At 44.1% G+C, this 27,441-nt stretch overlaps 1 protein-coding gene across 5 annotated transcripts; it reads left to right on the top strand.

Moving 5' to 3' along the window:
- LOC147613245 (GDSL esterase/lipase At4g01130-like) lies at window positions 1-26,766 on the top strand. 5 transcript variants are annotated; one of them, XM_086782517.1, is made up of 5 exons: window positions 1-453; window positions 730-848; window positions 24,577-24,737; window positions 24,819-25,116; window positions 26,330-26,766. In XM_086782517.1, the coding sequence occupies exons 1-5, from the start codon at window positions 419-421 to the stop codon at window positions 26,602-26,604; spliced, it is 888 nt and encodes a 295-aa protein (XP_086638643.1). In that variant the 5' UTR covers window positions 1-418; the 3' UTR covers window positions 26,605-26,766. The 5 variants fall into 5 exon arrangements, with proteins under 5 accessions (XP_086638643.1, XP_086638642.1, XP_086638640.1 ...); XM_086782514.1 differs by having other exon boundaries at window positions 7-453; window positions 645-848; XM_086782518.1 differs by having other exon boundaries at window positions 7-453; window positions 645-848; window positions 24,819-24,938; window positions 26,330-26,676.
- The last annotated feature ends 675 nt before the right edge of the window (window positions 26,767-27,441 follow it).

Below are 27,441 nucleotides of genomic sequence, written 5' to 3'. Positions count from 1 at the left end.
TCTGTCATCGTTTTCATCCTGCAGTCTGCCTCCCACTCTTTGCTTGAAGAATTTTGCGCACATGGGGAACGCAACCTCACAACAAAGAAAATCAAAAAGTCAATCCCTTATCCTTACACCTGCAAGAGTCCATGGCCATTCGAGAAAGCAAGATCTAAATGTACTAGCAAATCATAAACCCAACCCTAAACCTAAGCTCAGCTGCGATCGCCATGCATTCATCCAATCTTCTGCTTCTATGTGTTTTTACACCCATTGCTGTTGCATCAGTGCACGGTCTGGCTTCCAGAGCTCCGTCTCTCTACGTTTTCGGAGCTTCAATGGTGGACTCTGGAGAAAATGGAGTGGCTATGCCACGCCGATCCAACGCAGAGTTTTACCCTTACGGGTCTGATTACTTCGGAAAGCCTGTAGGGCGATGGAGCAATGGCAGAACGTTCATGGATCTTATCAGTAAGTACAAAGAAAACTCTATTTTATGTTCATATCAGATGCTTTTTTGGTTTATGGTGCATCTTTCATGGCTCTAAAGGTGTCGAAATCAGATGCATTTGGCTCTATTAAAAAGATGCTTACTGCCTGCTTCCCTGGTCCAACATCTTGCTTGCTTTCCTGATGAGCGTTTGTGGCTCAACATCCTGCAGCTCAAGGATTAGGGTTTGGTTTGCTGTCTCCATACCTCAGATCCGTAGGGTCAGATTTCACCCATGGTGTCAATTTTGCTTCCAGTGGTTCGACTGCACAGAACACATCGGCCACAGGGAATGATAGCGGTGGCCTTTTCTGTCTACTGTTGCAGATAGAGCAGTTTCGGGAATACCAAACTAATGTGTTGTCTCGACATCAGGGTAAGCGTCTTGCTACCAGCACTTTATGTGTACCTTAGCAATGAATGACAACCATGTCCATTTACTGAGCAGAAGCAAGCGTTCTGAGTATGGGTTTAGCTAAATATCTTGTTGTTTGTGTTATTGAAAGACAACTTTGTGCTTGCGGTAGCAATTAAAGGCCTTAAAAACTTGGCTTGGCAAGATCATTATGTCAATTGCCAATCCTTTGCATCTTGATATGCCAGTGAATACCATTGGTTTTGATGAAGAGATTGTGAAAGCTTTTGTGAAGTGCAAGTGTGTGTGCCATTGTCCTTGTGACCTTCAACCAACTATTTTTTCTTGTTGCAACCTTGTGCATTCATGAACTTGATCTAGCATGCAATAGGTTGATTGTTGTAACGTGGAACAAAGCCTTCTTTAAACCTGAGAGTTGATGTAATCCACTTTACTTGAGAAGAGAAAAGGTGAGAGTTGATAGCAGATTGGGCCCCAATTACCCACTAAAGGCCACCCCTCCCCCTCCTGGCGGCCCCTGCAAGCAGGAGTATCTATGTAATTTCCCCAAGTAGGGATGAGCATAGTCTCGATACATGCTTAAACTATTAATATTATTAAACAAGATGAAATAGTACAAAACCAAGCCCCCTTGTAATATGATTGTATTATCAAGGATTTCTCAAGATACAAGCTTCATGGGCATCACATGCCAGATTTCCAATGAACTTCATGCAATGAAAACATTTAACAAACATGTTATGTCGAAATAGAGGTTGATTCCACAGCTTTTGTCGTGAAGGACCTCACTCCCCAATCCCTAGTGTGTTGCCACAAGGAGCTATGCTCCACTAGCATCCATACACACGCATGTGTGTGCTAGGCCGAGTCATAGAAGACCTTAATGGTCAAGCATCCGGATGTAGAGTAGGTAAAGAGAATTTGCGAAAGCTCTTACCACTGAATTTTCTGATTTTGAGAGAAGAAATCAGCTTTTGATCAAATTGTCGGTGATAGAAATGCTCCAAAGCATTTTCAGCAGGTACATATCCAAGAGATAGTAGCTGAAAGGGATTCCCAAGGGCTGGACAACAGTGTAGCACTCATTTGCCAGCCGTTCCAAGAGTTGGAGAAGCAAGAAACCATGCCAAAAAGTATGTGTATGGACTGGTTATGTTGAAAAATTGCTCCCTTTTTCCTCCTCATGAAGTAGGCACCTAATTCCCTTGAAGGGAGGGAGATGATGAGCGTTTCCATAAGTATAGTGGGTGGCCATTGGGCCTCCTCAATAGGAGCCACACCTCTCCTATAAGTGGAGAGCGTGCCCAATAAGCTGTCTGCACTCTTTTACTCAAAAGAATGGTTGATTTATGAGAGTTTGGCCGACTGCCATCCAGTAATTGCCCAAACTCACTTATAACATGTCCGCCTAGTCTTTAATGAAGTGTGAATGCCCAAACTCACTTATAAGCTGAATGGTCGTACTTTAATGAAGTGTGGACCTACAAAGCAATACAATGCGCTAAAATATAAATAAGCTTAAACAAAGAGTTTAGGGTCACACCTACCACTTGTCTACAGCCCACAAGCAAGGTCAGAGTATAGATTCACGTGCATGGTTCATGAGACGTCGTCCCCTGTCCGTAAACTAGAGACAGATCTTGCAGGCAGTAAAACGTTTCATGCGAAAACAATTCCAACCATGCAAGTATGCCATGCATAAGAATGTATTGGTCAATCTTCTTTTCATTTAGCTTGTAGGCAGGCTGTCATTTCGGGTGTAGATATTACATCCCCAAGCCAACCGAAAAACATAATCTGGACATGGGCGTGGACCAAAATCCCCAGCTCTCATATCTAGCCTATTGGCCCTTGGTGTAGACTCTAATTCCCTACTATGTGGTGCCAATCCACAGCACTCTTGTCACTAGAGCTTGCACTACTTCACCTGCCGCTGTCCACTACCACCTCGGAGTGCCTGTGCATTCACTAACGAGAGCCTTCGACAACGACCACCTCATGGAGTGCCTTTGCCTCACATTGACGTGAGCCTTTGTCATTGACCGTGCTTCAGCTCCGACATCTTCTTTGCTTCTGCACCGGTCTTCTACTGAGAGTCTCCTCACATCAGAGAGCCTCTTGTACATGATTTCATTAACCATCATACATACACTCATTCACCCATTTCATGGTGTGATGATTTGCTCTGATCTCTTGTACATCTAGTCCTTTCGTTCTTTTGCCCTCACAGTTTGGGCCCTTGGTCAGCCCCAAAGGGGTTGACCTCTGTCCCTTCATAACTTCTACCGATGTCTGAGACTAATGAATGAATGAAAGATTGAATGCTTATGTTGATTTATGACTTCTTCTTTTATATGATGATTGGGATGCAGTCGGCCAGCCATTGGAGGTTGTCGGCTTGCTTTGAACATGACCCATGAATAAATGCTAAATAATTACTATGCTTTATATGCCTGTTGGTCATGCCACCTGTTGCCATACTTGGGCACTTGGCCGCGTGCTGTACCATGACCTGCTGCCAGCCGACATGTTGCTGCTGTCAGCTGACAGGCCACTTGTACCTTCCCATGGGTGTTGCTGCTGTTGATGATGATAACGATGCTCATCCTATGCTGCTGATGAAGATGATGATGTAGATGTTGTGATGATACTTCTGAGGCTATTGATGTTGATGAGGATGCTTATCTGATGGCACTTAACTACTACTGATGAATGGGGGATTAAGAATGTTCATGTCGAAGATTAGCCATGGCATGGGCGTGCACATGACATTCTCTTCTACGAACCTTAATGACGGGGTGGACCCTTTGTCATCCTTTCTCCCTAGACTTCTACTGACTTTGACTTACTGCTATTGACTTCTACTTTACTGATCGATGTTTTTTGTCTGAACACCTTCACTCTTGATCTCCACTTCCAAGTCTTGCTAAAGAACTGAGCATCTGTTCAACTACTGTCCCCATGCTTGCTTTTCCTTACCTCTAACACAGAGTCGGGTCACCTACCGGAACTGATCATGCCTGTTGCTAGGCCTTTGGATTGATCTGAGAGCTTAATGATGTACTGGTTATGCGTACATACCCTCAGAGAATGCTTCCTCTAGCTTTGCTTGTTTGTAGACTCCATTTGCTACCCTATTGCATTCTTGTTGGAAACTGTGCACCTTCCTTGGGACATTGTGTTGGATTAGGGTTGCACAAAAAACAGAGACACATAGAGAAGTACAAGCAGCAAGCTCTCTCAAGAGAGTGAGATATGGTGATTGATGCTCAAAGAAAGATGATGAGATACAATGTGTGGAGTGAGTGAGTTGACTCCACAATATCAAAATACAAAATATGTGGTATCCTTTCACACCTGATATCCAAGGGGAAAAACCCAAAGAGAGAAAAGTGCCTTTGGTTAGCCCATGTTCACATGTGGCACTACTCATAGCATATGTGAGCATATATGCCAATAAATCCCTCATGTAGTGGCAATGTGAACCTGTATAAGGTCGGTAGCAAATCACTCTTTGTAGGAGAGTAAGCCTAAAGCTTTGCGGAAAGCTTCAAACTTCTCTCGAGGCAACGCCTTCGTAAATAGATCTGCAACATTTTCCTATGTAGAGTAGTAAGATAATGAGATCTCCCTTGCATGAATTCTCTTATTGACATAGTGATAATGAATCTCTATGTGCTTAGTACGTGCATGAAACACTTGGTTTCGTGCCACGGCTATAGCACTCTGACTGTGAGTGAGTATGGTGGTGGGTGTCTGCTGACACTCACGAAGATCAGTCATCAATCTCCTCAGCCATACACAATCTACTGTGGCTATAAAGGCTGGGTTGTACTCAGCCTCACAAGTAGATGTGGCAACAGTGGGCTGCTTTTTACTCAGCCATGATATGGATGAATGTCCCAAAAAGAAACAATTCCCACTGGTGGATTACCATGTATCATAGTCACCAGCCCAGTTGGAATCACTGTAAGCATGTAATTGCAAGCTGTCTCCCCTGGGATATACCAATGCAAGGTCCAGGGAGCCCTAAAGATAGCGGAAGATCCGCTTCACTGCTTGCCAATGCTTTGTTCTTGGGTTGTGCATAAATTTGCTACACTAGGAAATCCCAAACTGAATATCCGGGCGTGTGTTGCATAAGTATATGAGGCAGTCCATTGCTTGGCTGTAAACACTCATATCAAAAGGCTCTCCAACATCATATATACTCAATTTCAGCCCTGTCTCCATCGGAGTAGAGATGGGCTTACAATCTTGGAAGCCAAATTTGTGCAACAGCTTTTGACTGTACTTTGATTGGTGTACATAAATCCCCACATCTGGCTGCACAAATTGTTGCCCAAATAATAATGCAGCAATCCCAAATCTGTCATCTCAAATGACGTTTGCAATTCAGCTTTGAATGCTGAAATTTTATCTATGTCATTCTCAGTTAGCAACATGTCATCCACATAAAGAATGTGCATAATCAAAGTGCCATGATCCTCTTTCACATAGAGGGTCCTCTCCATCGGACTATTGCGAAATCCCTGCGTGGTCAAATAATTATGTATCTTCTTATACCAAGCTCGAGGAGCTTGTTTGAGACTATAAAGTGCTTTTCGAAGCTTGCATACTTTGTTTTCATGACCATGCATCATAAAACCAATGGGCTGATTTACATACACTTCTTCTTGCAAATCCCCATTGAGAAAAGCTGATTTTATGTCCAACTGATGCACTTTCCATCCATGATGGGCAGCCATTGCAACAACACATCTAACTGTGGCCATACGAGAAGTAGGTGCGAAAGTCTCATCATAATCAATGCCTTTGTGCTGGGCATATCCTTTGGCCACTAGCCTGGCCTTGTACTTGTCAATGGTACCATCAGACTTTCTTTTTAACTTGTAAACCCACTTTGTGCCAATGGGCTTCTTGCCAGCAGGCAAGTCTACCAAATCCCAAGTGCTGTTTTTATGGATAGAATCCATCTCATTTTGCATGGCTTGCATCCAATGCTCATTCTCATGAGCCTCCAAATGAATCTGGCTCATCTGCATCACAAAGTGTACTCATGCAAGCAACATCTGTGTTTTCTCTTGCATTATGTGAACCAGTCCAAGTCCTGCTACCAAGTGGAGCTAAAAGTTTGCTTTCCTATAAAGTACGGAGCAGCCAACGAGGCACAACTCTAGCCTCTTCCGTTGCTGTCTGCTCTTGCTCCACTGCTTCCTCCACATTTTGAGGTGTATTGAGCTCATTCATGGGCTGATTTTGAGCACTCAAATGTTGTCCATTAGGCAAAGTTGATGGCTGATCTGTTTAGCCATCAATTCCCAATGGGAGAAGTCCTTCAAACATGTTACGTGGGCCCGAAGGTGGCTGTAAATTCAGCCAATAGTTGGTCTGAATTTTCAGCAAATACAACATCTTTGCCGTCCAAAATCCTTTGTGTGGAAGGATTAAAGAGACGGTAGCCTTTACTGCCATTGCCATAACCCACAAATATGCACTTAAGCTGCTTTGTCATCAAGCTTACCTCTCAACTGTTGAGGTACACGTGCATATGCTATGCATCCAAAAACTCTAAAGTGATCAACTTTAGGTTTCCTCTCGTTAGCACACATTATTGCCTGTTCTTTCTCTCAGCCACACCATTTTGCTGAGGAGAGTATGGCATCGTGCATTGATGCTTTATGCCTTTTTCTGCATAAATGCTTTGAAAGCAATGGACATGTATTCCCCCCCTCGATCTGAACGGAGGGTTTGCACTTTACAACCTGTTTGATTTTCAGCGTGTGCCACAATATGCCGAAAACATGAAAATACATTAGATTTAGCCTTCAAGGGATACACCCAAGCAAATCTGGCGTAGTCATTGATAAAGGTTACAAAGTATAGATGCTTTTCAAAAGATGGTGTCCGCATAGGACCACACACATCATTGTGCACAAGCTTTAATTTCCGGACAGCCCTTGTTGATCCATCTTTTGGGAATGCATTTATGTGCATCTTACCCAATATGCACCCTTCACATACATGTTTTGGTGGCAGCTCTACATGAGGCATATCGGCGGAACCTGTGGGAGATGCACGGGCAGCAGTGAGGGAACCTTCAGCTGTGCACGCGGGAGCTGATAAGGAATAGGCGGTGTGGGAGAGCCAGTAGCGTGCAGATGGGTAGGACGACTACACCTTGGAGCCGGCGGTGTTGACCCGATAGCTGTAGACGAAATGGGAGCGGGGTTTTGACGGCGGGAGTATAGAAGGCAGGTGACGGGTGGGAGCCGAAGCGTGGAAGGCAACGTGCGACGGACTTGGACGGCGATGAAGATTTGGCTGTCGGTCGGAAGCGACGGTGAAATCTCCAAACGAATGGGCACGCCGACGGAAGGAAGATCTCAAAAAACTCACAAATCCGTTAATCGCCATGTAAGCCTCGAGTGGGGCGGAGCTCAGCCAGGTGCCGCCCACTGAGGTGAGAGCACCGCCTATAGGCTGGGTGGTGGTGGAGCCCTCCCCACTAGTGCTGCCCGGATTGGTGGCTAGAAGGGCGTTGGGATTTCGGGTTGCAACTTGGCTCTAATACCACTGTTGGATTAGGGTTGCACAGAAAATAGAGAGACACACAGAGAAGTACACAGCAGCAAGCTCTCTCAAGAGAGTGAGAGATATGGTGATTGATGCTCAAAGAAAGATGATGAGATACAATGTGTGGAGTGAGTCAAAATACAAAATATGTGGTGTCCTTTCACACCTAATATCCAAGGGGGAAAACCCATAGGGAGAAAAGTGCCCTTGGTTAGTCCATGTTCACATGTGGCACTACTCATAGCATATGTGAGCATATATGCCAATACATTGCTTAGTGGGCTGAGCCTGAATGCTCTGATACCAATGGTGCATGCACGGAATCCTTGCTATGCTGATCCACAGTTCTAAGAACATTGATTCTAAATAAACATGATCAAGATAGAGGAGAGAGAAGAAGAGAGAGATTTGGTGTCAAGGTTTTCTTATATGGTACAAAGAGGTTGATAAATGCTTATACATGGTTTGGGTCCTTGGGCAGCCCCAAAGGGGTTGACCTCTGGCCCTACATAACTTCTGTTGATGTCTAAGACTAATGAATGAATGAAAGACTGAATGTTTATGTTGATTTATGACTTCTTCTTTTATATGATGATTGGGATGCAATTGGCCAGCCATTGGAGGCTGTCGGCGTGCCATGAATAAATGTTGAATAACTATTGCGCTTCATATGCCTGCCGGTCGTGCCTTGTTGCCATGCTTGGGCACTTGGCCACTTGCTGTACCACGACCCATTGCTAATCGACATGTTGCTACTGTCGGCCTGTACCTCCCCATGGGTGTTGCTGTTGATGATGATGATAACGATGCTCATCCTATGTTGCTGATGAAGATGATGATGATGTTGCTTTTGATGCTAATGAAGTTGATGAGGATGCTTATCTGATGGTACTTAACTATTGACTAATCAGGGATTAAGAATGTTCATGCCGAAGATTAGCCATGGCACGGGCGGACACGTGACACATAGCCCTGTTTTTTTGGTAAGGTCATGCAATGGCAAAGCAATCATTGCAAAATGAGATATGAACCTCCTATAATATGAGCATAAACCAAGGAAACTACGAACTTCATGTATGGATTTAAGTTTCGGCCAATCCTGAATGGCTTGGATCTTTCGAGGATCCATTAGGAGGTTGAACTACTTGGCACCAAATCAATACGGTGATTATCTAGTCGTAAAGGGAGGCATTTCACTCGATAATGCATCGGTGAAACAATCTTTATACTCACTTAGAAAATTCATCCTATCACGAGTAGGAGAATCTACATGCACATTGCTATGTTCCACATCATCACGCACAAAAACCAAGTACGAAGCAACACTCTTTTTCATTGCTTTATTGATTTGATCAGCCTTTATACTCTTCGCTGGCATGTCCTTCTTGATTTAGGACAGCTCCTATGGAACTACCACATGCATCACATTCAACACTGAATAGCGTTTGTAAATCAGGAATCACCAAAATTGGTCCCAATGTAATGGTGCTCTTGAGCTTCAGAAAGGCATCAATTTTAGATTTTGACCATTTAAACATAGTTCTTTTTTTTGGTAAGTTCATGCAATGGCGAGGTAATCTTGCAAAATGAGATATGAACCTCCTATAATATGAGCATAATCCAAGGAAACTACGAACTTCATGTATGGATTTAAGTTTGGGCCAATCCTTAATGGCTTGGATCTTTGTAGGATCCATTCGTACCACATCTTTTGACATTGTGTCCAAGATAGTGAATCTCCGAGAGGAAAAATTCACTCTTTTGGCCATTAATCATAAGCTTGTGTTTTCTCTGTTGGGGTAAAGGCATAATGCCCACCCTTATAGTGTGTACAAGCCCATAAGTTATAGTACATAGTACACTTAGTACTTTTAATGTACTAAGTGCACTATGTGTACTAGTGCAATATACATGTGTGATAGGGGAGTCACACTCACATGCCTCATGAGTTGACTTATCCCCACAACTCTCTCTCTCTCTCTCTCCCTTGTTGTTTCTCTGTGTATGTCTCCCACATGAATACTCTAACCTAACCCTAATTCTTCCTTCTCCCACACAACTGGTATCAGAGCCGGTGCCCTTCGAATCTCTGACGCAGGCAGGCAGCAGCTCGACTCTCCCATTAGCTTGTGTGAGAAGAGGCCACAAGCGAGCCACTGAAGTGAGCGAAGAAGCGTTGGGTAGCTGGCTGCTAAGCGTGAGCAACGCGTATAGCTCTACACGGCGAAGGCATCAAAGCGAGCACTAGGCGAAGCGTTGGGCGGACAGGCTGGCGGGCGTCAACAGCGCTAATAGTGTAAGGCAGCGTTAAAGGCGCTCAAAATTAGGTGACGTGGAGCGAAGGCAAGCTCGACACGCCCATACATAGGCTATAGGTAGCCAACAGCCCGTCATGTATACTGGCGCTAGGCGAGCGAAGCGCACAGCAGGCAAGGCGTAAGAGGCGCACAGGCGCACAGGCGACTAGAAGGCACAAAGGCTCTTCACGATTGCCTGGTATCTACGTCAAACTGCAGCACAGCAGGCGCTTCTCCATCAACAAAAGCAGCCATCCGTACATCAGCTACAGCTACAGCAGCATCAACAGCAAAAATCGACGCCTCCTTTTCTGCAACAGCATCAACAGAAATTCAGCCAGCAAATTGAAGAAAAATCAAAAAATTACAAGGTATTTGCCTCAAATTTTTTTTGGGATTTGCAATTGAGCAAGTACAATCAACAATTGAGCAGGTACAGGTGTCGAATTGCTCAATTTTGAGCAAAATTGGCAAAATTGGGTGACATTGGTCACAATCAGGATCAATTTGCAGGACATTGGTCACAATCAGGATCAATTTGCAGGAAATTGGATGTCGAAATTTGGGGCTTTTGATGTAATTGTGCAATCAACAATTGAGCAGGTACAGGTGTCGAATTGCTCAATTTTGAGCAAAATTGGCAAAATTGGGTGACATTGGTCACAATCAGGATCAATTTGCAGGACATTGGTCACAATCAGGATCAATTTGCAGGAAATTGGATGTCGAAATTTGGGGCTTTTGATGTAATTGTGCAATTAAGCACTCATACATGCTGTATGATGTGCGAAATCGCACATTTGGGCAAAATCGCAGCAAATCGCAGTGCAAATCAAGGGGCTTTTGTGCCGATTTGGTTGATTTGCATGCAGGCAATCGCATTTGATGCTGTGGATAATGTGTTGATGCCTTACAAGCACTCAATGTGCCTATAAATCAAGGGGCTTTCATGTATTTGATGTATATGTGGCCAAGGGGAAGCATCGTGAACACTCTGGATGCCTTCATGTGCGTCAATGTACCATGTATGATCAGAAATTGATCTCAAATCAAGGGGCTTTTCAAGATTTTATGCTTGTTGAGCTTGGCAAAGCAGCAGGCAAGACATTTATGCCTTGAATCCTCAAAAATCAGCTTGCAGTCAAGGGGCTTTTGCCCAATTTTTGTTCGAAACTGTTGTATGCAGTGTTCGGGACTGTAAAAGTCCGATTTTCACTCATTTGGACAGCCAGGAGAGCATTTATTGCTACTGTATCTGCTGGTACAGATTTGGCACAGCTCTGTGCAAGTTTTGGCATGGCTATACACTGTTTTGAGTGACCAAAAGGTTCAATTTCAGCTGCTGTACTTGTCGGTACAGGTTTGGTACATCATTTATGAGCAATTGGTACTGTTGTACAGTACTTTGGAAGGGCAACAGAGCACATTTAAGGTGCTGTCCAAAATCTGCAGCAACCAGATTTTGGTGATTTCATCACATAAAGTGGGAGAAAAGTTGCATTTGTGCTTCCGCAGTGGGAGATAAAGCTTGGGAGAACAACTGTGAGCACTTTGTGTGCTTTTGGTGCAGTGTTTGCACATTTTGCAGGGAGTCAGGCATTGACAGGTTGCATATTGCTATGGCAACCACAGGTGAGAGCTCTTCATTGCTTCACATCAAGAAGCTTGAAGGCTCGCATAACTATGATATTTGGCAAACCCAGTGCTACAATGTGTTGCTCCAGAAGAAGCAGCACAAGCCTATCAAAGAAAGGGGTGTAATGCCCGCTTCTCTTACTGCTGAAGAGTGGGAAGATATGGATGAGCTGGCAAGATCTACTATCATGTTGTCTGTGTCAGACTCATTACTTTTCAGCGTGAAGAGAAGACAGCTTGGGGAATGTGGCAGAGATTGCAGGACTTGTATGCCCAACAAAGTGCCTCAAGCAAAGTGTATTGGTTGAAGAAACTCATAGGTCTTCAGATGAAGGAAGGGGCGTCTATGATAGCCCATCTAAATGAGTTTAATGGTATTGTCAGCCAGGTCATTAATCAAAAATTGGCAATGGACGATGAGTTCAAAGCCACTTTTCTGTTATGCACTTTGCCAGAGAGTTGGGACACATTCAGGACAGCCACTAGCAATTCGCATGCTATGCTGTCATATGCAGATGTTGAGGGTGCTCTTCTTCAAGAAGAGATGAACAGGAAAAACAACTCTGTTGGAAAATCCAATGCAATGAATGCACGTGGGAGATCCCAACAAAGGGAAAAAAGCCAAGAACGGGGAAGGAGCAAGTCTCGCTCCAAAAAGGATTTGGAATGCCATTATTGTGGCAAGAAGGGACACATTAAAAAGCAATGCTATAAATGGAAAAATGATCAAAAGGAAAAGGGAAAAGGCAAAGACAAAGAGAAAGATGAAGCCAAAGATGTAAAGCCAAAGGGCAAAAGTGGAGTCAAGATTGAAGAAATCAATGTGTCACATGCAGGTGGCAGTGAGGATGAGGTCCTATTTACGTCTTCACTTGATGCCCATTCACTTCTTACAGGTGGTCATGGTATGCACTCATGGATCATTGATTCAGGTGCCTCCTTTCATGTCACAGGTTGCAGAGACTTGTTTGTCAGGTACACTGCTGGCAATGAAGGAGTGGTTTATTTGGGTGATAACCATGCATGCAACATTCTTGGCAGAGGTGATGTGAGGCTTGTGTTTTCAGATGGCTCACAGCTTATGCTCCATGATGTCAGGCATGTGCCTGAGATCAAGAAGAACCTGCTTTCTACTGGACAGCTTGATGATGCTGATTATGTTACCACATTTGGTCGTGGAAAGTGGAAGATTAGTAAGGGCTCACTGGTTGTTGCCAGAGGCTCTAAGGTGGACACTCTTTACTTTATGCATGCAGGTGTTTGTCACCATGCTAATGTAAATGCAACCGAGCTGCCGGAAATCTCTATGTGGCATAGCCGGTTGGGACACATGAGTGTCAAGGGAATGGAGCAATTGTCTCGTTTGGGTTACTTGCCTTCTCTAAAGTTTTCAAGTTTTCAGTTTTGTGAGCATTGTATATATGGTAGGCAACTACAGTGCCCCCACAAGAAAGCTCTTGGACAGAAAGATGCTCAGTTAGAGCTTGTGCATACAGATGTATGTGAGATGCCTCAGCTTTCTTTGGGAGGGGCAAAATACTTTGTGTCTTTTATTGATGATGCCACACGCAAGGTGTGGGTTTATCCTCTTCGCTTGAAGAGTGATACATTCTCAGTGTTTCAGAAGTTTGTTGCTCATGTTGAGAATCAAACTGGCAAAACACTGAAGGCTTTGCGTTCCGACAATGGTGGAGAGTACATGTCCAAACAGTTTCAGGACTTTTGTGATGCTAAAGGCATCAAGAGGGAGCTCTCTACTCCTTATGATCCTCCACAAAACGGGACAACAGAGAGGATGAACAGGACCATACAGGAAAAGGTCCGTTCTATGTTGTCACATGCTGCGTTACCTCATGGTTTTTGGGCTGAAGCTGTTATGACAGCCGTTCACCTTATAAACAGGTCACCTAACACGAGGCTTGGTGGGAAAGTGCCAGAGGAAGTATGGACAGGGAAGCCTCCGTCATACAAGCACTTGAGAGTGTTTGGTTGCGTTGCGTACGTGCACATACGCAGGGAAATGCGCACCAAACTTGATCCTAAGTCTCACAAATGCATATTCCTAGGATATGGTGACAGAGGTGAAATGGGGTATAGACTTTGGGATCCCGTGAATAGAAAGATTATACGCAGCAATGATGTCATTTTTGATGAAACATGCATGTATAAGGAGCCTGCAATGCAACAGGAGCCTAGCAGAGTCATCTTTGATGATGATGGACATCATGGACAACAACAAAGGGCTGTAAATCAGCCATTACAGCAGGAAAACCAGCCCTTAAATGGTGCTGAAAATGGTCCAAATGGACAGCCAGAGATGGCAGAAGATATCCCTATGGATATACCACAGTTAGAAGAAATACCGGGCATGATATTTCAGCCTTATGGCATGGAACAGGAGCCACCAATGGGCGATATGCAGGCTGGACAGCAACCTGCAAATGATGGTCATTGGGTACAGAGGTCCACAAGACCCTCCAGAGCCCCTGAGAGGTTTGTTCCAGGGGTTGACTACTTGATGCTCACTGACTGTGGGGAGCCCTCATGTTATAAGGAGGCTTTACAGAGGGCAGACAAGGCTCTAGGGAGCGTGCCATGAAGTCAGAGATGGATTCTCTGCATAAAAATGGAACATGGAAGTTGGTGCCTTTGCCTGCAGGCAAGAAGGTTTTGCCATGCAAGTGGGTATACAGGCTCAAAGTTGCACCAGATGCAAAGCCAAGATACAAAGCCAGGTTAGTGTCTAAGGGCTTCAAGCAGGAATATGGTGTGGACTTTGATGAGATCTTCTCTCCAGTGGTCAAAATGACCACACTTAGAGCTATGTTGGCTTTGGTTGCGCATGATGATCTGGACTTGATTCAGATGGATGTGAAGACTGCTTTTCTTCACGGTGATCTCCATGAGGAGATATATATGCAACAGCCAGAGGGTTATGCAGTAAGTGGAAAGGAGAAGCTTGTATGCAAGCTGAAAAAGAGTCTTTATGGGCTCAAACAGGCACCAAGAGAATGGTATCATAAATTTGATACATTCATGAAATCTCAGAAATTCAGGAGAAGTGACATAGATCACTGCTTGTACACCAAGAAAGCTTTGGATGGCAGTCTATTGATCCTTATCTTGTATGTTGATGATATGTTGATTGCCGGGAAATCTCGTAAGGAGATGGATGCCTTGAAGCAGAGGCTGCATCAAACCTTTGATATGAAGGATTTGGGTGATGCAAATCACATTTTAGGTATGCGGATACTTCGGGACAGAAATCAGCATGTGTTGTATTTGTCTCAAAAGGAATACATTGGCAAAGTTTTGCAGAGGTTCAATATGGACGGGGGGAAGAAGACTAGTACTCCTTTGCCTCCATATGTGAAACTCAGTGCTATGGACAGCCCACAGTCAGATAGTGGCAGGGCTGATATGGCCAAGATTCCGTATGCTTCAGCTTGTGGCAGTCTCATGTATGCCATGGTTGCTACTAGGCCGGACATTGCATTTGCAGTGGGAGTGGTTTCTAGATACATGGCCAACCCTGGTAAGAAGCATTGGGAAGCAGTGAAAGGTGTCATGAGATACCTGAAGGGCACACAGGATATGTGCATATGTTTAGTGCATGGTTACACAGATTCGGATTATGCCGGTCATCCAGATAACCGGAAGTCTACTACCGGTTATGTGTTTACATTCACAGGAGGTGCTGTGTCATGGATATCCAGGATGCAGAAGTGCACTGCCTTATCTACTACAGAGGCCGAGTATATTGCAGCCACAGAGGCTTGCAAGGAGGCATTATGGCTATCTCGGTTAGTGGTTGATTTGGGCTATACAGGGGATATTCCATTGTTGCATTGTGACAGTCAGAGTGCCATCCAGTTGGCAAAGAACCCTGTCTTTCATGCAAAGACGAAGCATGTGAATGTGAAGTATCACTTCATCAGAGAGGTGATAGAGAACAAGCAAATTCAGCTTGTTAAGATTCATACGGATGACAACCCGGCTGATCTGTTGACAAAGAGTTTGCCTCCGGAGCGGTTTGCTCATTGCAAACACTTGATGGGCATTGGATGAGGCCAGTTTCAGCCTTGATATGGCCTTGTATATTATCATGTACATGCTGTTTTTTCTTTTCCTTTACTTAAGGGTACTTTGCCTTTAAGTGGGAGGTTGTTGGGGTAAAGGCATAATGCTCACCCTTATAGTGTGTACAAGCCCATAAGTTATAGTACATAGTACACTTAGTACTTTTAATGTACTAAGTGCACTGTGTACTAGTGCAATATACATGTGTGATAGGGGAGTCACACACTCACATGCCTCATGAGTTGACTTATCCCCACAACTCTCTCTCTCTCTCTCTCCCTTGTTGTTTCTTTGTGTATGTCTCCCACATGAATACTCTAACCTAACCCTAATTCTTCCTTCTCCCACACATTCTCAATTTATCAAAGACCACTTTCAAGTGTGTCTTATGCTGTTGCTCATTCTTTGAAAACACTAAAATGACATCGAAAAAGAGGCTTGTAAATGCTCTATGATTTTTTGAAAATTCAATCCATCATTCAGTTAAAGATAGCTGGAGCATTTGTGAGACTAAATGGCATAACTAAATACTCATAGAGACCAAAACATGTGCAAAAGGTTGTCTTGTATACATCCTAAGGCATCACTCTCACTTGATGGTAACCACTTGAGATCAATGCGACTAAAACATGATGAACCATACAATTTGTCTAAGATATCATCGAAAACTGATTCTTGATGGTTATTTTATTAAGTGCCCTATAATCCACACACATCCTTCTTCTGCACAAGAAGAATGGGTGAATAAAATGGCGAAGAACTTGGTTGTAGTAAACCCTTCTCTAAGAGTTAACAACTTGCTTCATAATCTTTTCTTGTTGGCAAGCACTCACACGATATACTGGTGTATTAGGAGGTGAACTACATGGCACCAACTCAATATGGTGATCCTCTAGCTGTAAAGCCTCGAGGCATTTCACTTGGTAATGCATCAGCGAAACAATCTTTATACTCACTTAGAAAATTCAACCTATCACGAGTAAGAGAATCTATATGCACATTGCTATGTTCCACACCATCACATACAAAAACCAAGTACGAAGAAACACTTTTTTTCATTGCTTTATTGATTTGTACATGAGATACAACGGAGATAGTATCACCCGATTCGTCTGCATCTATAAGATACTCTCGGCCTTTGTACATAAAAGAGAGTTTATTATTCTTGTAGTTCTTGTGGGGTTCAAGGTGAGCATGCCATGGTTTGCCAAGAAATGAAGTTCTCATGGTCGAGATAACCTTGGATGTGAATTTGCATATTTCCAATGAGAGGAGTGACCTTCACATGCTTCTCAATAAAAGCATAAATCTCAGGTTCCTTGTCTCCCACTTCAATTCCCAAAGCGGTAGCCATTTGGACAGAGATGAAGTGGTCGGTTAGCAATCAGATAACATGAATAAGGTGGGCTGATCTTTAAGTTGCCCCCATGCTTTGCATACCTCTCTATCCTTGTTTGCATGTCCTGTATTGCCTTGCACATCGGACACCATACTCACATGCTTTTCAGGCTCATTTGCTTTCTTGTCTTTGCTTGTACATCGACGTGATATGTGGTCTTTACTACCACATTTAATTCATTTGCCCTCTTTCATGTATTGTGCCCTTTGCTGTTGAGATAACCCATAAGTGCTTCTCTTGTTCCAAGGCTTCTACTCTTGTACATTTTCGTCTTTTGAAGCACTTTTGGCATCCTTAAAGTCCCTTTTTGGTGTCTGTTCACCTATTTGCATGCTAAAACCAGCTCTGTCCTTTCCTGTTCCCATGCTTAGGTCAATCTTTGATTGCACCCATTTGACGTTTAGTTGCTCGAAGGCTAAAGCTGAGTTCATGAGTTGTTGGAGAGCTCGATTGGGCCCCGACTCAGACTTCCTCTTCTTTTCCTCTTCATCTATCTTCATAAAGGGAACCATTTCCAATAGTACCTTCGAAAAATTTGATACACGAGAAGTGATTCCCCTTCTTACTGACCTAACCAATCCCACTTTTTGTGTATGTTCTTTGCAAAATTGGTAGGCAAAAACTGAGTATAAAATTTGCTTTTGAATTCAGCCCATGTAGCAATGGTGTTGCTGGAAAGCTTCTCGGCCAACCACCAATCTGCTGCAGTCCCCTTCATGTACATGCCAACATGTCTAAGCTTTGATCTCTCCTTGAACTCTCCCTCATGAAAAGCAAACTGAAACTGGGAGATGAAAGATAAAGCTTTAGTAGAGTCATACTCGCCATGGTAGTGCTCAAATTTTACAGATTTGTCTCCTACCTTGAACTGTTTGGCCCTTTTGCATGATGCACATCCTCCTCGCTAATATTGGCTCTTCTTTTGCCTTTGTCTCCATGAGGAATGTAACGGTCCAATTCCTTCCTTGTGGGAATCGAAACATGAGTTGATTCCTTGTAATGTGTACCTAAAAGTGAAGAAGTATGCTTGTGACATGGGATTCCAACAATGTCACTGAAAGAAAAATACTGTCCACACATGCACCAATTATGCATATGCACATATAAACTTGGAGAAATCACCCATCTGCATTCTTGTACTTCAAGATTCTACCTGCCATCTCAGTATACCATGTGTACATGGCTGGGAAGCCACACCATGGATATTGCCGAGCCTTTACATTATTCCTATCCATACGGGCATTCCAAAATATCGTGCCATGCCCTTGGACTTCACATGGGGACCTCCCACAGGATCCATACACATGCTTATTAACATGCTGTGCATGTCCCGAGAAATTAGGGGTTTGTGACAATATCAAGTTTGTCAATGATAGTTTTGAGCATGAAGTTAAAAAAAGAAAAGAAAAGCTAGAGAGGAAATATGAGTGCACACAGGTGCTTTCACTTCAGCCAATGACCTGATTGATGAGCATACATGTACTAGCAGCACTACCTGCGAAGTTTATGTGAACCTTCAGGCCAAGATTGTTGCAAGCCTGGTTAAGGCTCAGCCTGTAAGGGAAGGGTGTCTGATTGAACAGCAACAAAGTCTCAGCTGCTAATACACAGGTATACAGCCCACAAAAGCCCTCGAGCCTCGATCATTGATTGCATGCTACTTCTATTTAATACACAACAGTTCATGGAATACACATATGCAAATGCACCTCCCAGCTTGATATGCCCTTGTCTTCGCGTATCCTTGAGCTTCTTTCTTTAGTAATTTCTTCCTCTTTAGATGTTTCTAATCACATGCTAGACCTCCCCCCTTGCCCAATGCTTGCCATGTGGCCAATTCTCACTATTACCTTAACGAGCCTAATGTGCCTACCCTGTCCGCAAATATGCGCTATGGTGCCTGGGATCCCCAATGGTACAGTGTTGGATCTGAGCGTGCCTACTTGATCATCCTCCCCGTAATAAAGTGCTGGCTTTTTTATGTGTATGCTGTGATATATGCGTGTTTTTTTTGTTTTCACCATAGTTTTTGTTGGAAGAGAATGACTCAAACACAAGAGCTTGCAGCCAAGGAAGTGCAGAGGAGATAGAGAAGAGTGAGAGAGAGAGAGAGAGAACTCACACAATGCTCAAGAATATCTTGATTGTCTTATTGAGGCTCAAGGGAGACCTCGTATTTATAGTAATACAAGGGTATGGGCGGGCGCCCAACTTATGGGGCGCCCGGCGGACCAAATACAAAGAATGCCGTTACAAGGCCCAAATGGGGGCCAAATGTACAAGTAAATATATGGCCGCGAAGCTCTCAAAAAGAGCTACGCGATGATCAAGGTCCGGAGGCGAAACTGGGACTTTATACCCAACAACCTCCCACTTAAAGGGCCAGTGAAGCTCCTCCAAGCTATGTAACTCCCACTCGCTGTAGACACATATCAAGCTGTGCTGTTGGCAAACTTTTGGTGAGAGCATCTGCAGGGTTCTCATGAGTGCCAATCTTGACCAAACTGACCAAACCATCATCTAGCACCTGTCTGATGAAGTGGTACCGTACATCAATGTGTTTGGTACGAGCATGAAACATGGCATTCTTAGCCAGGTATATGGCACTCTGGCTATCACAACCAAGGACCGGAGCCCTCTCTGGCAATCCAAACTCTGTGACAAGGCGTGCTAACCAAATGGCCTCCTTAGAAGCCTCTGTGACGGAGATGTACTCGGCCTCAGTAGTAGAAAGTGCTACTATCCTCTGGAGTCTAGAGCACCAAGAAACAGCACCACCTGCAAGAGTATAGATGTACCCACTAGTAGACTTGCGGGTATCAGAATCACCTGCCATGTCTGAATCACAATAACCCTGCACCTCAAGTGGACCTTTACCATACATAAGGCATTTCTTCTGTGTCCCCTTCAAGTACCTCAAAATAGACTTTATAGCATCCCAATGTGCTTTGCCCGGGTTGGACATAAAACGACTGACTACTCCCACTGAATGAGCAATGTCAGGCCGTGTAGCAACCATAGCATACATAAGAGATCCACAAGCAGAAGCATAAGGGATCCCACGCATAGTACTGGCTGCATCATCATCTTTTGGGCAATCATCCTTGGATAGTTTAACATAGGGCTGCAATGGAGCACCCAAAGGCTTAGAATCAGCCATGTTAAATCTATCAAGGACTTTCTGGATATACTTCTCTTGCGAGAGGAAAAGCAACTTCTGTGCTCTGTCCCGTCTAATCCGAAGACCCAAAATATGTTCAGCTGAACCCAAGTCCTTCATAGCAAAAGCTGACTTCAGCTGGTCCTTAAGAGCTTCCAAAACGCTCTTATTCTTCCCGGCAAGAAGCATGTCATCAACATACAGCACAAGTATCACTGGGCTGCCATCTGCATCAGTTTTAGTATACAAACAATGATCTGCATGGCTACGATTAAACTTCTGGTTAAGCATGAAAGCATCAAACTTTTTGTACCACTGCCTCGGGGCTTGTTTCAGCCCATAGAGACTACGCTTCAGCTTACAAACCAGATTTTCTTTGCCCGGAATGACAAAGCCTTCAGGCTGCTTCATATACAGCTCTTCATCTAAATCACCATGTAAGAAAGCTGTCTTTACATCCATCTGATACAGTTCTAAATCCAAAACAGCAGTGAGAGCAAACAAAACACGAAGGGTGGTCATTTTGACCACAGGAGAGAAGACCTCCTGAAAATCAATCCCTTCCTTCTGAGCATAGCCCTTAGCAACAAGGCGGGCTTTATACTTAGGCTGGCCGTCAACTGTCTTGACTTTGTACACCCACTTGTTAGGAATAGCCTTCCTTCCTTTGGGCAACTCAACCAAATTCCAAGTGTCATTTGCATGTAGAGACTTAATCTCCTCCTGCATAGCATGCTCCCACTTGTTTCGGAGTTCACAAGACTTAGCCTCTTTGAAAGTAAGAGGCTCACCCTCATCTGTAAGCAAAACATGTTGTAAAGAGGGATCAAAACGCTGAGGTTCCCTCCGAAAACGAGTAGACCTCCGTACCCAATGATCATTGGCTGGTTGGGGGTCAATATCGGGAGGAATCATAATTTCAGCATCAAAAGGCTGCGGGTTTTCACGAACAGCCTGATTTTCAGCATATAGGGGTTGCTGCCCTACACCTCCAGGAGCATGAAGCGGCTGTCCAACCTCTTCTGGCTCAAATATCACGGACTCATTATGTTCAGCCCTTTGTGAAGCATCCTGGGGCTCATTTTCAGCATCAATGGGTGGCTGCCCTTGCTGAAATTTGACCTTTTTCTGATCACCATGAGAGGCACAAACATTACGGAGCAGCTTTGCCTCATAAAATACAACATCCCGGCTGCGAACCACTTTGTTGGTTGATGGCAACCACACACGGTAGCCCATCTCACCTTCATCACCGTAGCCAACGAAGGTGCCCTTCTCGGACTTAGCATCAAGCTTGTTCCGGTCTTCCTTGCGGATATGCACATATGCATCACAACCAAAGATGCGTAAGTGGTCATATGAGGACGGTTTGCCAGACCAAACCTCCTCAGGGATTCCACCTTTCAAAGCTGTGTGTGGAGATCGATTGCAAACATGAACTGCAGTTTTCAAGGCTTCTCCCCAAAAATCCTGAGAGAGATTAGCTGTGGACAGCATGCATTGAATTCTTTCACACAGTGTACGATTATACCTTTCAGCCACACCATTTGAAGAGGGGCTATAAGGGGGTGTAAGTTCCCTCTTAATGCCATTATCATCACAAAATTTCTGAAATTTAGTACTAACAAACTCACCCCCATTGTCAGTGCGTAAGCATTTAATCTTCACTCCAGTTTGAGTATGAACAAATGCATAAAACTTTTGAAAAGCAGCAAAAGCATCATCCTTAGATTTCAACAAAGTGATCCATACTTTTCGTGAGTGATCATCCACAAAAGACACAAAGTACTTTGAACCACCTTTAGATTTAATGGGCATGCTGCATATGTCAGAGTGGACCAAGTCCAACTTTTCAGCCTTGCGAGAGGCACGAGAGGAGTAAGAACTCCTATTCTGTTTCCCATACAAGCAATCATTACAAAAATCAAGCTTGCTTCCTTTTGCATCAAATTTGTTTAAGGAGGACAAAATGGAGAGACCCTTATGGCTCATGTGGCCAAGTCTCTTATGCCAAAGCTCCATGTGGGAGCGTACCTCTGCAAAAGCAATAAACTTACCAGACAAAGCCTGACCATGAAGGCTATATAATGTTCCTTTCTTGCATCCTTTTGAAATCAGTCTTGTGCCTTTGGTCAATTTCCATGTGCCATTTCCAAATATGGCCGTGTATCCCAAGGCATCAAGCTGGCCCACAGACAGGAGACTGGTTTTCAAACCAGGCACATACCTCACATTTGGCAGCACAAACTCACTACCATCCTGCAAAGTCAAATTCACGGTGCCCATACCTTCAATATTGCAAGCATGATCATTCCCCAAGAACACCTTTCCTCGGGAGCCTGCAGTGAAAGTTGCAAAACACTCCTTGATAGGAGTTACATGAAAAGAGGCACCCGTGTCAATAATCCAAGTCTGTGAAAGCACATCAGATTCATACATCAAGGCATGAATAACATCTGGTTCTGTGACATGCAAGGTATGAACATCAAGAGCATTAGCAGAAAAAACACATAGCACATCATCTGAGTCAGACAGTTCCTCTATGACAACACCAGAGGCCACATTGGCCTTGCTCTTGTCCTTTTCGAACTCTTCTGCTTTGCTGGAATTACTCTCTTTTTCCTTCTTTTTGTCATTTGAATGACTGGATTTCTTCTTCCGGTCTTGCTCCATCTTGTAAAACTTGCAATCTGGCTTCTTGTGGCCTTTACGACCACACTGGTAGCATGTAACATCAGATTGCTGGCCCTTGCTCTTGCTTCTACCCTTTGAATTGGTAGTAGTATTTCCCCGCTTGGTCGTCCTCCCTCGTGAGACATTTGCAGAACCGCTAGTCTCTGAGGTCTTCCTCCGGATATCTTCATTGAGAATAGCACCCCTGACTCCATCAAAAGTTAGGTTGGGATTTGTCCCAAGTGACACCACAAGTGTTTCCCAAGAGTCAGGCAAAGTAGTGAGCAAAAAGATAGCTTTCAACTTATCATCAAAAGCAGGCAATCCAGAATCCTGCATCTGATTAAGCACCCCTGTGAAAGTAGTAATATGCTCTACTGCATTCTTAGAATCATCAAGTTGCATATTCATGAGTTTCCTGATGAGATGTACCTGGTTCACTGGCGTGGTGATCTCATAGGTGCTTCTCAGCTTCTCCCAAACTGCATAGGCTGTTGTCAGCCCTTTGAGGTCTACAAGAACCTCATCAGCAACAGCCATCTGGAGATAGGCAACGGCCTTTCTGTTCAGGATTCCCCATTCATCATCTGTCATAGCAGCGGGTTTGAACTGCTCAAGTGCAGTATCACATTCCCGCAGATAGAGGATATTCTGAATCCTCACCTTCCAAAGATCAAACCCAGTGCCTGCAAACTTCTTAATCTCTAGTAGACCCTTAAGATCACTTGTAGACGCCATGACTTATCAAACTGACACTTCAGAAAGTAAGCAATAGCAAGATGTTATGTACCAGATATGGGTTGAATGTAGGATGCTCGTAGATTGATGAAACAACTTCAAGTGAAGGAGACGGCGGAAGAGTATCACCGAATGTCGATGTAGACCCGAGGGGCAGTATGTTGCTGTCTTTTGAGGGTTGCTCGAAGATCCTGGCTGCTGGAGGCGACGTCGGCTGCTGCTAGTGGCCGTGGGGCTGCTGGCTGCAGCCCGGACTGCTTGCTGGTGGCCTTGGGGCTGCTGGCTGCAGCGTTGGCTGCTGCTGGTGGTCGTGGGGCTGCTGGCTGCAGCCCTAGCTGCTGCTGGTGGTCGTGGGGCTGCTGGCAGCAGCCAACGCTGCTGCTGATGGCAGCCGTACAGAAGGCAGAGAACAAGGCAGCAAAACGCTGCTGATTGCAGCAGCGCAGCAGCAGAAACGCAGCAAAGGGGGGCAGCAAGGGAGAGGAAAAACGCAGCAGAAGGGCAGCAGGGGTGGAGCAGAAAACGCAGGAGAGGGAAGAGCAAGAAAAACAGCAAAACAGTCTCCTGCGTTAAAAAAAAGAGAGCAGCACTCTAAAAAAAAACGCACCAGATTGATGATAGAAGGGAGGTGTTTGACGCAAAAAACGCAGACGATCCCGTAGTCAATTGGTGGAAGACACCTCTAACTCCATAGCTTCTGCATACAGCTTCCCTCCATGGCTCTGATACCAGTTGTTGGAAGAGAATGACTCAAACACAAGAGCTTGCAGCCAAGGAAGTGCAGAGGAGATAGAGAAGAGTGAGAGAGAGAGAGAGAACTCACACAATGCTCAAGAATATCTTGATTGTCTTATTGAGTCTCAAGGGAGACCTTGTATTTATAGTAATACAAGGGTATGGGCGGGCGCCCAACTTATGGGGCGCCCGGCGGACCAAATACAAAGAATGCCGTTACAAGGCCCAAATGGGGGCCAAATGTACAAGTAAATATATGGCCGCGAAGCTCTCAAAAAGAGCTACGCGATGATCAAGGTCCGGAGGCGAAACTGGGACTTTATACCCAACAGTTTTTACACACATTTAATTCGGTTATGTTCTAGGCTTGTGGATTATTTTGAGTAGTACCATTGTAATTTTGCGCACATTAATTCTCATGAATAAATTTTGCAGGCTCTTTGGAAATATCACGTATGAGGCAGCACTTTTCAGATTCTATTTATTTCATTGAGACAGCCCACAATGACTACCTAAGTGTTGCATTCAAAACTAAAGATTTTGACCCTGTAGCTACTATGTTAGCGACAATATCTGCAATGAAACAAGCATTTCAGGTAGGCACTGTGCTCCACATTATCTCACTACATATAAAGAATATGATATCAAGCTCTTGATAGCTCATTCTGTCAATGCAGGCATTGTATAGTTCAGGGGCAAGGACTTTTCTGGTCATGAACGTCACACCATTGGGCTGTGCTCCTTCCATTCTAAGCAATCCACGCCGCACTGAGAATCGGGATGAGTATGGTTGCAAGGTTGACTACTTGAATCTTGTGAGAATGCATAACGAGCATGTTATTGAGCTCTTGAGTGAATTGCGTTTGGAGTTTCCAATGGCAGAGTGGATTCTCTTTGATGCTTACGGCATAATGTTGGATGGATATCACAACCCTTCAAAATATGGTTCTCTTTTACCTACTATGCTCATTCTTGGTTATTCAATTACCCTCTTGCCACTATCTTTGAGTTAAAAAGCAATTTCTTGGATAATTTCGTCTCATGATCCAGGAAGATAGATGCTGATCTCTTTTATTCTCATGTTGGCAAACTGGCCAATTTGTTACTGAAATTTCTACCAAATGCGGCCCATTGGGGAGGACAAGCAAGGTAAAGGACTGTCAGGCTGCATTTTGTGCTGGGGCCTGAGCAAATAGAGCCTTGGCAAAGGGCTGAAAGAGGCATGAACTAACCTTAGGAGCTTTCGGCTGGCCTGCCTCTGGTGCATTGGGCTGCATGGGTGTGCACCGCTGTTGGCTACGAGAAGGGGTGGAGTGGCTGGGTGGGGTTGTCAAGGTTACAAACCATATGGCATGAAGTAGTCTCACATGAGGATTGGGACTTGAGACTAGAGGGACTTGTTGAGTGGGTATGGGGACAGCAGTCAAACTTTGACAGTAAAGTGGAAAGTGTCTGTAGTCAATGCTTAATTATTGTTTGAAACCTGCCTCTTACACAGAGTAAAGAAGAAAATGACATGTCTTTAGACATTTCGATAAGCAACAAAAAGTGGTTTCTTCCAGTTCCATTAGAGTAGTGTCGCCACTGCTATTCCCACTTCCACTCCCACTCCCTTGAATCCCACTGAAGCCTATTAAAGGGGCTATTCTCCAACATACAAAGGTGTGAGGGAGCATCTTCGTCTACCAAGACATGCAATGCGTGTACCAGATGTGTTCAGGAAAGTCCACAACACTAACACTCTGTATCAGAGTGCAGAGATCCTCCTCAGTAGCTTCCTCAGTAACACCACAGAAAAAGTCATGTCTCAGACACACATGTTCTTTTCTAGGTGTCCTAGGCTTTCAGGCAATCTCTCAGCTTTCCAAGTAGATACCTATAAACCGGGTTTTTTTGGGGGGCATTTTCCACGAGGAAGTGCCCTGAGGGTTGCTGCACGCTCCTCCACTAAAAGAAAGGAACTGCTAGAGTTTCTGCAAGGAGGGTAAAATCACTTTGATTTGTTGCCTCACTCCTATTATTACTTCATAAAGATTCTTTTAAACAAACATAGTAAAGGAATGTAATTTGTAACATCGTTGAAGAAAAATACCATTTGGGTTGATTGTGCAATATAATTCTCACTTCACATGCAAAGCTCTTTCTCACGTGGTGCTTGCAAGCTAGTAAAAGACAGTTTTTATTGCAGGAATTAAATATCCTTTCCAAGCTTGTTGCGGAGCTGGTGGCTTATACAATTACAAGGAAGAAGTGCAGTGTGGTCAAAGTCCAAAGTATATAAATGGGACATACGTGGAATCAAAGAAATGTGAAAATCCTGAATTACACCTTATATGGGACTCACTCCACCCAGTTGAATCGTTTTGCCATTATCTTGCTCAGGGAGTTCTGAATGGTACTCATCTCAGCCCAAACTTCAACATTATGGAAAGAGTCTACTCAGTGAAAGTGGCCAAAGAATAATAATGGACATGGTTACGATGGTGTAGAGGGTTCAAGGGAATACCATTTAATCATATTGATCCCTCAATAGACATATGTTCATTTTATCCTGTCAGACTTTCAGTAAAGTTCTATTTGCCTAGCACCTGAGCTTTCCAAGTGTTTAAGTTGATCCTTACAGTTTCATCGTGGTTTCAAATGTAGAAGCGATTGGTGTTCGAGTCATGTGTCAATTTAGCCTCTCTGATGAATGCACGACTAAAACGTTTTTGGTCCTCTACGGAAGTCCATGAGATGAAGGTGTCCTTGAAGGTCAAGCCAACCGCTTTGATTTATAAATCATGCATCATTTCTAACTGTTTGGTTGTGGTTCTATTGGCCAATTTGATCATGATGTCAGATTTGGTAAGTGGCACTTTCCATTGTTCCCAACAATGCTGGGTAAGAATGCTGACCCTAATGTCTTCATCCAAACTTGTCGATACTTCTTGATTTTTGTGCTTTTAAGGGCAAGGTAGCATTGGTGTCATCAGGCTCGTAGTGCCTCTTTGGGTTCGCTTATCCAGGCTTGCAGCTTCCCTTCCATCCAACCCTAAAGATTCCTCCTTAGTCCTTGGCTGCTTCAAAGTATTAAAGCTATGGGAATTCTTAGAGACATGGAAAGTCTAGCGATGTCGTTAGGTTGGTGGTCACCCCGTTGATCGTGGCATATCATTGTGCAAGGAACAGAAATTGAGCCTTCGCTCGACGATTGTGCAGGCCCGTCGAACATTTAATCAAATAGATTGCATTTGCTATTTGAGTTTACGAGTCCTCAACGATGGAAGGCTTGGCGTTGTTCAATTGGTTTTGCAAATT

This window comes from Cibotium barometz, chromosome 44 (genome assembly GCF_041138505.1).
Source record: "Cibotium barometz isolate CiBa-2024 chromosome 44, ASM4113850v1, whole genome shotgun sequence".
Classification (NCBI taxonomy): Eukaryota; Viridiplantae; Streptophyta; class Polypodiopsida; order Cyatheales; family Cibotiaceae; genus Cibotium; species Cibotium barometz.
This window is presented reverse-complemented; position numbering and strand designations above follow the sequence as displayed.

Excerpts from the sequence above, each read along its gene's own strand:
- LOC147613245 (XM_086782514.1), top strand. The coding sequence starts at position 213 with ATGCATTCATCCAATCTTCTGCTTCTATGTGTTTTTACACCCATTGCT. Across the intron at positions 849-24,576 it reads TGTGTTGTCTCGACATCAGG|GCTCTTTGGAAATATCACGT; the intron begins GTAAGCGTCTTG and ends TAAATTTTGCAG. Across the intron at positions 24,738-24,818 it reads CAATGAAACAAGCATTTCAG|GCATTGTATAGTTCAGGGGC; the intron begins GTAGGCACTGTG and ends CTGTCAATGCAG.